This window comes from Saccopteryx bilineata, chromosome 3, assembly GCF_036850765.1.
Source record: "Saccopteryx bilineata isolate mSacBil1 chromosome 3, mSacBil1_pri_phased_curated, whole genome shotgun sequence".
Taxonomy (NCBI): Eukaryota; Metazoa; Chordata; class Mammalia; order Chiroptera; family Emballonuridae; genus Saccopteryx; species Saccopteryx bilineata.
Genome location: NC_089492.1, coordinates 268,234,018 through 268,244,766, shown reverse-complemented (window position 1 = coordinate 268,244,766; position 10,749 = coordinate 268,234,018). Strand labels below are relative to the sequence as shown.

General features: G+C 52.5%; 1 protein-coding gene across 1 annotated transcript; it reads right to left on the bottom strand.

The window, feature by feature from the left end:
* On the bottom strand, positions 1–10,649 carry A3GALT2 (alpha 1,3-galactosyltransferase 2). Its single transcript, XM_066265090.1, has 5 exons — positions 10,527–10,649; positions 4,320–4,403; positions 4,023–4,112; positions 3,620–3,757; positions 1–1,447 (listed from the first exon to the last, which is right to left on the bottom strand). The coding sequence occupies exons 1-5, from the start codon at positions 10,547–10,549 to the stop codon at positions 760–762; spliced, it is 1,023 nt and encodes a 340-aa protein (XP_066121187.1). The 5' UTR covers positions 10,550–10,649; the 3' UTR covers positions 1–759.
* Positions 10,650–10,749: the final 100 nt, after the last annotated feature.

Below are 10,749 nucleotides of genomic sequence, written 5' to 3'. Positions count from 1 at the left end.
ACACAATGCAGTGTGCATATGATGTTTTATTGAGTTGTACACTTGAAACCTGTATGGCTTTATTAACCAATGTCACCCCAATAAACTTAATAAAATAAATAAATTATAAAAAGAATAAAGATAGAAGGTAAAATTTTAAAAAAAGAAAGAAAGAAAAGAACCCAGCCACACTCCCTCACTGAGGCTCCTTTGTTTTATCTTGGTTGATTTTAATGACTAACCACTTTGACTACTAGTTTTTCCTCTTCCTGCGTTTTAAATTCCTCCTCTTATATTTTGAATTCACCAATAGGGTGAGTCCACGAATCCCTAGAATCCCACCCTCGATCCCAATAAAAGCAGGGACACAAGGCCTACCTACCTTCTCTCTACACCTGAGACCTTGCTGTGTGGCCTCATGTGTGCTGTGTAATTTCCAGGTCTGTAAGCAATAAATCTTCATTCTCTTCAGTGTCCTGATGGTCTCTGCTAAAAGGCATCTATGCAATCAAGGAAGAACCACACGCGCAGGTCCAGCCACAACATTGTCTGTTCAGATACAAAACACTCAGGCCAGGGAGTCGTCCTCCCACCTCCTACTGGGCATATACTGGAGGTATTGGGCTGTTTTCATCCTCCCTCTCCTGGTCCGCCAAAGTGCCAAGGTGCTTCCAGAAGGAGCCCAAAAGGCATCGGGGCCTCACCTTGCTGTTCAGCTCACTCCACACCCACACCCTCCCGGAGCCCACGGTAGCCCCAGGCGAGGCCTGGCCCTGGCCCCTACTGGCGCACTAGCCTGTACTCCTTGGGCGCCCAGAGCAGGCGCGGGCGGTGAATATCGGCCCGCGGGCCTATTTCTGGGCTCCAGCAGAACTCCGGCGACAGCACCTTGGCGGGCTTGTACAGCCAGAAGTACTTGTTGAGGTGACTCTCATCGTGCCAGCGCGCCTCGAGGCCACGCTCGCGGTCCCGCTGCTGGCCCCGCGCGCAGTGGGCCGTCAGCCCGCGCAGCGCCTCCACGCTGCCCCCGAACAGGGCGGCGTGGTAGTAGAAGTCGCCCTCGCCCTGCGCCAGGGCGGCAGCCGAGCGCGCGTCGCGCTCATAGGGCAGCAGCCGCCGCGGCCAGTGGTAGTGCCAGGCGTGCAGCTGCGCCACCGAGTCGGCCAGCGTCTCGGGCCCGAAGGGGCCGCTGAAGTACTGGTCCACGTCCATGCAGAACACGAACTGCGCCTCGCGGCCCAGCAGGCCGCCCAGCGCCGCGTGCAGCGTGCGCATGCGCCCCATCGACACGTCCTGCCAGCGCGGCTCTCGGAACACGTGCTCCACGCGCAGCTGGCGGCCTGGGCCCAGCGACAGGCGGGGCACGGCGGCCGGGCGCTCGGTGAACACGTAGTAGACCACGCGCTGGCCCACCATGAAGTGCTGCTCAGCGGTCTCCAGGAAGCGCGTCAGGTACTTCTCCAGGTACCTACAGGGTGGGGCAAGGCTCCAAGTCAGCCTAGGGGCGGTGCCCCGCGCGGCCTTGACCGCCCTCCTTATCCTCCTCGCCCCTTCTCCTCTCCCTTCTCCCCAACTCGGGCTTCCTGCTCCCCCGTATTCCGGTCCTCGTAATCCTGCAACCTCAGTTTCTGGGGCTCCTGAACTTTCCAATTGCAGGATCGTGCAAGCAGATTAAAGAAGATTGCAGATTGTTTGCTACCCCTGCCCTCAGGGGCCCTGTCTTCCCTCCCTTGAACGGGGACTCTCCCTGACTGCTTTGAGTCCCAAGGAAGTGGAGCTGTGCTGGCCTTTGAAGGACTGGCAGCGTTAGCCTTTGTCTCTTGAGAACTGAGCCTTCGCTCCATAAATCCTAGAATTGGATGTCGCAGCCTTCGCTATCCCAATGGAGACCCAGGCACTGGGTAGCAGTGAGGAGGGCTTCCTGTGGAGTCCTGTTGGAATTCCTGGCGCACAAAATCATGAGCTATGGCGATAATAAATTGTTTTTAAGTCACTGAGTTCGTGATAATTCCTTACATAGATAATCAGAACGTTTGTGATATAGGAAACTTTTTATTAACAGACTTTGGGATCCCAAAACTCTGAAATAATAATAATACTTAATATCTTTGAATGTTTATCATATGGCAGATAGTGTTCTAAATCAATGTACGTTATCGCATTTAATCCTCACCATTTATTATTATCTGTTTTTTAGGTGAAGAAACTGAGCAACAAAGAGCTTTAGTAACTAGTGCAAGCATACATACCATTGGTCAGTCGCAGAGCTATGATCTGAACCAAGCTTGGCTTTGGTGCCGGAACCTTTACCTGTACTTGCTCTATTCCTGGTAGATCTGTGAGAAACTGGAATCGGAGACCTTGGAAGCCTCAGCATCCCACAGTGTTAGACTCACAAAACCTTGGAATTTGGGACCTCAAGACCCTGGAATTTTTCGACCTGGAGATTTTGACCCCAAGGGCTGGTGCAGGAACACCCTGCTTAGTATCCAGAATGGAAGTGGAGACACCAAGGCTCTGGGAGAGACTAACAGTTCTGCCCACCTGACCTGGGGGTCAGCCGTTGGTCCTGTTTGTCCCCTCACCCACCATGGGCCCTCCTGGCTTTCTCTCCCTTCTATAGTGTGGGGGTTGAAGTTGGGTATCTGAGGGCAGAATTCTTTCCCCACATTTTTGATACTTCTTTCTGGATGAAAAATTCTCACTACCTTCCCAAAGCAGTCTGTTCCATTATTACAAACCTTTCCTTTAACTGGCCTGAACTCTACCTCTGTGTATCTTTCTTAGGGTTACAGAATCTAATGGCCACTGTCAGTCAGGAGTCCCCTTTGCACACAGCCATGCTGGGGATGTCAGTGCCCCTGGAATTTCTTCACCTACCACTTAGGCTCCTTCTCCATACCTGGGGGCCCCTCAGTTCCTCGACTGGCCTGCTCCCCTGTGGTGATTCTGACCTCCACCCTCCTCAGTCACCTGCTCCATGTCTACTCCTTCGGCTTGGTCATTAGTCTGTCCCACTCTGTGAGCCCCTATCCTTCCAGCCCACTTCTGAGATCTTCCCTCTCCAGCTGTCCTACCCCACTGCGTGCTCTAGTCTGGACCCCTTTCTCAGCATCACCCTCTCTTTACTTCCCTCTCTGCCCAGCTCAGATTCACTCCCTTGCAGAAACCCTCAGCTCCCCAGCCCCTTTCCTCCATCAGGCTTGCTCAGCAAGCCTCCCCTTCCCTTATTGTGTGCCCACATCGAGCCACTGACCTCCAGAGGGCACACTAACTGCAGCTGGGCCATTTCCTCTGTTCGCCCATTTGCTCTCACCATCCTCATCTGAAAGATGCTATCATTTTGTCACCACAAACCCAGTCCCTCCAGATGGACCATCAGCCCTGGGATGGCTCTTTCTAGAACATGGTTCTGAGCCCTTGGCTCCCTGTGCTAGGTGGACTCCACAGTGTTGGTGTCCAGGAAGGACAGGAAGGGGAAGGATGGTCCTGCTCTCACCCTGGGACAAGGGTGCTCTCTTTGCCTCCTCTATCACCTGGGATCCTTTGGCACAAGAAACAGGGTGCTACACCACTCATATCACATGCATACCCCCCCACTCCCTGCTTGGACACCACTGCTCCCCTCCCCAGACCTTACCTGCCTACAGCAAAGACAGTCAGCCCAATGGTGAGGTTCTGCTGTATAGCCTCTTGCTGGGCCACATCTGGATCGAAAGTGCCATCCCAAATAATGGGGGCCCCCCAGGAGGTACAGGTCAGGACTTCAGGCCGGGCCCTGGCCAGAGCAGGGATGGGAGATAGGTCCATTCATCCACTCACTGGGCAATGTTCATTGCCATCTCCCCATTCTGGGCCCTAGGGACCCCCAGGTGGGGTATACCCTGTCCCCAGCCCAGGACCAACACAGACAGAGGTCAGGAGATGTGTAACCCACTGGGCCGCTGGGTGGAATGCCCCGCTCTGCCAGGGTGGGCACGGGGGGGGGATGCTGGAGTACATCAGATATGGGCACTCTCAGAGGAGGGACGGTCTCTCCTTACCACAGACGCAGAAGACCTGTGAAGTTGTCTCTCAGCAGGGACATTTTGACCATAGGGCAGGTGCCCATGGGGATGAAGATGTCCAGATGCCTGTTGGGCAGGGGCAGCAGTGAGGGACAAGGGAGCCTGCTCAGAAGCCCTGTTGCTCTGCTCCTTACAAGGAGGAAGAGCCACAGGACACTTGTGTGGGCCAGGATCGCCGCCACCCTCCATCCCTCAAGGAGGCACTTGGAAAGATCCAAGCTAATCCTGCCCCTGTGGGCCGCCCCTGGGATGTGGGGGGACACGGGCTTGTACCTGAATGCAGGGAGCCCACACAGGAGCAGCCCTGAGAAGCCAACAGCAAGGAGGATCAGCCACCTGAAGGTTTTCTTCCAGGCCCTGGGGATGGGGGAGGGGCATCAGCAATATACTATTTATATTTCTATACACCCAGTTATCTATACACACACTTGACAAACTGTGTGATTTCATGTTTCATTTTACTTGTTTTTTGGAATATGAATATATTCTCTTCACATGGCACAGACATTCAGTGATGCAGGAGTATGTACAGTGCAAGGCCTCTCCTGCTCCCAGACACCGAGCTCCTCGGCGTGGAGGCAGCTGGTGCTACCAGGTTCTTGTGTGTCCTTCCAGAGAGTATATGTACAGACAGGCCATGTGGTAAATATGGTAGCAAATCCCACCCACCCCATCACACTCTCCCTTTCTTCTTTTTTTTTTTTTAACCTTGTAATGGTTTTTATTTATCCTGCTTTCCCCCCTATAGATGGTAGCACAGTAGATATGCCTATCTCCGTGTTGCATTTTCCACTGACCATTACGTCTCTGAGGTTATTCCATGTCCGTACTTATCAAGCACTTCCTTATCCTTTTTTCCATTGATTGGCAATAGCATAATTTACCTGACCAGGTCCCTTCTGATGAGCATTAGATGAACAAATATATCCTTTGCTGTTCCTAGTAGTGCTGGGGCGCATGGCCTTGGGCAGGTTAGAGGGATGGTACCATTAGGTTTGGGGTGCTTAGCCTGGGAAGGGGCCGGGACTGACTTTGGATGGGAGGGAAGGTGGGAAGTTTGTGGCTTGGTGGCTGGTAGATGAAAGCTATCTGGGACTTAGGGATGAGCTACTGGGCGGCTGGAGGGCAGCTGTGGTCAGGGACCAGATATTTATCGTGGCCCAGTCACCAGGCTGGGTTCCTCCAGCAGAGTGCAGCAGTCCCATTCCTGGCTCAGAGGAGGGAGACTCTGGGGTTAGTCCATGCTGATTGTATTACAGGAAGGGCCCCCAAAGTTGAGAATCTTAGTAAGCTCCTCCTCAGGGTCTCATCCCCCTGAGGTGGGAGTGGAGAAAGCCACACAGCTCTTCCCATATCTGCTGTGTGCCCCTGACTCTGAAGAGGCTGGACCCATATGGTGAGAAGCACAGACACTGGGGCCAGACACTTGGGTTTGAATCTCAGTTCCATCACTTATTAGCTCTCTGAACATGGGCAAGGTTTTGGATACCTGGACTTTAGTCTCCTCATCTATAAAGTGTGGGTAATAACAATACCTACCTCAGAGGGCTGTCATGGTTATTGAGTTATTGAGTTTTGACCCCAAGGGCTGGTGCAGGAACACCCTGCTTAGTATCCAGAATGGAAGTGGAGACACCAAGGCTCTGGGAGAGACTAACAGTTCTGCCCACCTGACCTGGGGGTCAGCCGTTGGTCCTGTTTGTCCCCTCACCCACCATGGGCCCTCCTGGCTTTCTCTCCCTTCTATAGTGTGGGGGTTGAAGTTGGGTATCTGAGGGCAGAATTCTTTCCCCACATTTTTGATACTTCTTTCTGGATGAAAAATTCTCACTACCTTCCCAAAGCAGTCTGTTCCATTATTACAAACCTTTCCTTTAACTGGCCTGAACTCTATCTCTGTGTATCTTTCTTAGGGTTACAGAATCTAATGGCCACTGTCAGCCAGGAGTCCCCTTTGCACACAGCCATACTGGGGATGTCAGTGCCCCTGGAATAGCTAAAGTAAACTTTAGCTATTATTATTATTATTCCTGAACAGAGAATTAATAATAATGCTATTATTATTCCCTCTCCACCCCTCTTGTTCCTCCAGCCTGCACAGTGACCCTGCCTGCCCACCTCTCACCAGGACCATTCCAGCAGCAACCTCCATGCTTCCAGCCATTCCCCAGTCAGACAGACCCAAAACATTTCATAAAACACCACCTGCCTTACTGGTTTTCACATCACGTGACCAGGTGAATCCTCAAGACTTGCATTTAGTAGCCAAACATGGAAAAATGTTCACCCTCACCAGTAATCAGACATACAAATTAGAACAAGGCAGTGTGTTTTGCCTATAAAATTAGCACATTTGAAAAAGAAAGAAAACCAGCGGAGCTGTGAGCATACAGGGAAGTAGGCACGCTTCCACTCGCTGGTGGGAGTGGAGAAAGCCACAGCTTTTCCGGAAAGCTATTTAGCTAGGGGAATTGATGCTTTCCGTCTTCAACCCCTGTAATTCAGCAACCTCAACTTCTGGGAATCTGTTCAAAGGAGATAATCTTCAGAATGGAAAGTTTTTATGCATCAAGATGTTCACTAGTTTCTATTCATTCATGCATTCAACCTGAATCAAGCACAGTGCTACATCAGGTTTGGAGTCAGGAGGATGTGGGTGGCTGTGAGGAGAGGGAATGGGTCAGTTGACAGCCGCAGACAGTTGAATGGGATGCAGCACAGTGAAAGCTGTGACTAATAAAAATAAAAGATGCCGTGCGGAGGACCCGGGTTCGATTCCCGGCCAGGGCACACAGGAGAAGCGCACATTTGCTTCTCCACCCCTCCGCCGCACCTTCCTCTCTGTCTCTCTCTTCCCCTCCCGCAGCCAAGGCTCCATTGGAGCAAAGATGGCCCGGGTGCTGGGGATGGCTCTGTGGCCTCTGCCCCAGGCGCTAGAGTGGCTCTGGTCGCAACATGGCGACGCCCAGGATGGGCAGAGCATCGCCCCCTGGTGGGCAGAGCCTCGCCCCTGGTGGGCGTGCCGGGTGAATCCCGGTCGGGAGCATGCGGGAGTCTGTCTGACTGTCTCTCCCTGTTTCCAGCTTCAGAAAAATGAAAAAAAATAAAAAATAAAAATAAAAGATGCTATGATGGCAAATTGGAGAATGGCACCTGGGTCTTGGCAGGTGGGAAATAAGGAAAGCTTCCTGGAGGAGGTGACCTCCAATCTAGGTTCTGAGGTGTTAGAAAGTATCCACCAAAGAAAGTAGTAGAGTGGGGGAGGGAGGTCCATGAGAAGGAAACACTATGCAAAAGTGACCAAATGTCTTTTTTAGGTTACCACACCCTCTATCAGACTTCCATCCTGGAAGTGGGGTGAGGGCCTAATCATGGCCTGGAGTCCCAGTGGACTGATCTGGGCATCATTGGTACAGCAACAGAGGACACCTGGGGGCACTGGTGCCACATGATCGTTCCACTTGCATATCGCAAAAGCATCTCAAACATAAACAACCAGAAAGGGACTGTAGATTTCCCTCAGAAACCTGCTCCCCACTCAAGTCTCTTCCATCCTGGTAAATGACATCGTGATGCTAACCCCCATTTCTCAAACTGAAGACCTAGGGTCCCTCCTTGATGCCCCCTCTCTCTCATGCCTCACACGCAATCCACCAGCAAGCCCTGTGGACCCTCTCACAAACACACTCCATCCACATGAATTCACCTCTCACTCCGCTCCAGGCTACTGTCTGGATAACCTCCATGGCGCCCCTTCCACCCTCCTTGCTTCTACTACTGCCCCCTAATAATCCATCCTCCGTAATGAACTTTCAAAAATAGTATATTAGAACGCATCTCTCCACTCCTCAAGACCTTCCAATGACTTCTTACTGCTCTTAGAACAGAACTCGCACCTGGGGTCTGGTCTGCCATGCTCCACACGCTCGGCTCCTGTGTTCCCAGCCTTCTTGCTCACTTTTGCGTGGCTTGCCCTTGTTTTCTTTCTTTTTTTTTAACTATCATTTTTTGGTATTTTTTTTTTCTGAAGTGAGAAGTGGGGAGGCAGAGAGACTCCTGCATGCACCTGATTGGGATCCACCAGCAAGCCCATCAGGGCGTGATGCTCTGCCCATCCAGGGTGTTGCTACCTTGCAACTGGAGCCATTCTAGCACCTGAGGTGAAGGCCATGGAGCCGTCCTCAGTGCCCGGGCCAACTTTGCTCCAGTGGAGCCTTGGCTGCGGGAGGGGAAGAGAGAGACAGAGAGAAAAGAGAGGGAAAGGGGTGGAGAAGTAGATGGACGCTTCTCCTGTGTGCCCTGGTCAGGAATCAAACCCGGGACTTCCACACGCCGGGCCAATGCTCTACTGCTGAGCTAGCTGGCCAGGGTGGCTTGCCCTTCTTGTCATTTAGAACTCAGGATTCTCATCGCTTCTCGGCCTTTTGGCTAGGATCAAGTGTAGAGCTCAGGATTCTCTAAGCACCCTATTTCACCCCTTGGCTTCTCTCTACCAGTGACTCGGGAGTCCGTGTCCAGCCTGGCCCCTCACTGAGCACTGGACTCAGGTACCATGTGTCTCCTGGACTGCTGTGTCTACCTAGGTGTTCACAGAAACCTCATACTTAAGCTGCATTTTGCATTTTCCCTGATCATGTCTTCCTTCTGCTTCCTCCATGACTGGTCCCAGTTACCAGGTGGGCCCCCCCCAATAGCCATTCAGTCACCAAGTTCCTTTGCATTTGCCTCCCCATGGAGCCCAGAGCTCCCTCCTCTCTGCCCCACTGAGCTATCCAGATTACTACAACTATCTCCTAACTTGCCTCAGTCTCCATCCTGTGAACTTTCCAAGACTTGCTTTGACCTTGTGTCCTCCCAGCTCTGTCTTTGCCCAGACTGCCTTTTTCTTATCAACCACCACCAAGCTCCCAGCCATTCCTCAACACCCAGCTTTCTCCTTGGGACGCCTGCCTTGACCTTCCCCAACACCCGTTCTCCCAAGAGCCTGTGCAAACCTCTACTCTAGCACTTGCCAAATGAGACTGTAACTGTTTGCCCCACTAGGTCGTGAGTTTCCAGTTTTATTAGACTTCAGATTCTCTGTGCCAAATCCGAGAGCCTGCCTCATAGTTGGCAGTATTAATAATTATTTGTTCAGTAAATGAATGAGGTAATCAATGGGTCCCTTGTCTTAATTCTCTCTCCTAAACTGATGGTTACTTCTTAAAACTCCATTTTCTTTTAGGGTCAGCTCTGTGTTCTTTATGAATAATCCCAGAAGTATACTGAGACAGACATTCTGCAGAGAGTTTTATGTCCCTATCTTATGAAAGTCTGACCACAGTTCCTTGAAGAAGAGGCTATGATTATCTCCTCCTTACAAACGAGGAAACTGTGGCTTAGAAAGGTTAAAACACTTGCTCAGGGTCACACAGTTAGTAAATGTTAGAGCTGAGGTTTGAACTTAGGTCTGTCTGACTCCCAAGCCAGAGCATGGCATTTGGGGCTCCTTATGACCGAGCCCGAGCTCAAACCTGAGGCTCATCTTCCACGGTCCCTGTTGTTATTCCCCATAGGCTTGGCTCCTCCCAGGGCTCCTCACATCCTCTGCAAGTCAGTGTCTCTCCTGCAGAAAGCCTTGCTCTCTCCTCACTCTCCAGCTCCATGCTGAGCTCCTGGAGGGAGGGCCGCAGCAGGGCCTCTCCGGCTCCCAGAGGCACCACTGCCCAAGCGGTCCGCCATGAGAGATGCCATCTATGCGGCAGAGCAGAAAAAGGCTGGTGCGGCCCTCTCTCTGCTCTCACTGCTGTGCCAACCCTTTGAGCCAGCATGCGCCCAACCCAATGCTTATCTTGGGCACCGGGCCTCAAGCAGGACAACCAGGCTGAGCTGGCTGCAAGTGGGCTCATATGGTCAGGTCTGGGAGGGTGCTGAGACCCAGGCCTGCAGTGGCACCTGCCAGCTCCTGCCACCCTTTCCATGCCCCAGCCTGGGAGCCCTCAGTCCATGAGGCCCCTGCTTGACCTTCACATTCTTTTCTCAGGTATTTTCAAAAGGACCCCCTCCACCCCACCTCCACCTGCAGAAGGTGGTCCCTCAAGCCCACCACATGCCATTCTCTGTACCTTCCTTCCTTCCTTTCAAGAAGGGGTTAAAATCAGTCAGTTCTAAGTGGGAACAAGCTCCCAATACTGGACAGTCACTCCTATGGGACTACAAAAAACTCCCAGTTATAGTGGGGAGAGGGGTGCAGCCTCGAGATCTTTGTTCCCTGGCTTGCTGAGGGGCTCAGTTAAGGAAGCAAGAGGATTTACCCAGCTCTTCACGGGCTGCAGGATCTCCCAGAGCTTCCCCGCCATCACTACCCCGTGGGCCACGTTCCTTCTTAGAGTCACCGTCTCCCAGGAGTGCCGAGGTGCCTCCTCCTTGACTATCCTGGCCTGCTCTCGGGTCAGCTGTCCTGCCCCAGCTTCCCCACACACTGGTTATGTCGCCACTCACCTGAGTCCGTCTTTGAGAGCCATGTCAAGAAGCTGGTGGGACAGCCTTCCAAGAACCCTCTCAGCTCTGAGCCAGGGAACAAATAACCTGTTCCTGGTGGACTGGGACAAAGCAGTTCCAGGCCACCTGGAACCACACCCACTGAACAAGCAGGGATGAACTGCCTTGAGTGGGCCCTGCTTAGAAGCTCACTTGCTGGAGGAAGCTGGCCCCCGAATGGGTG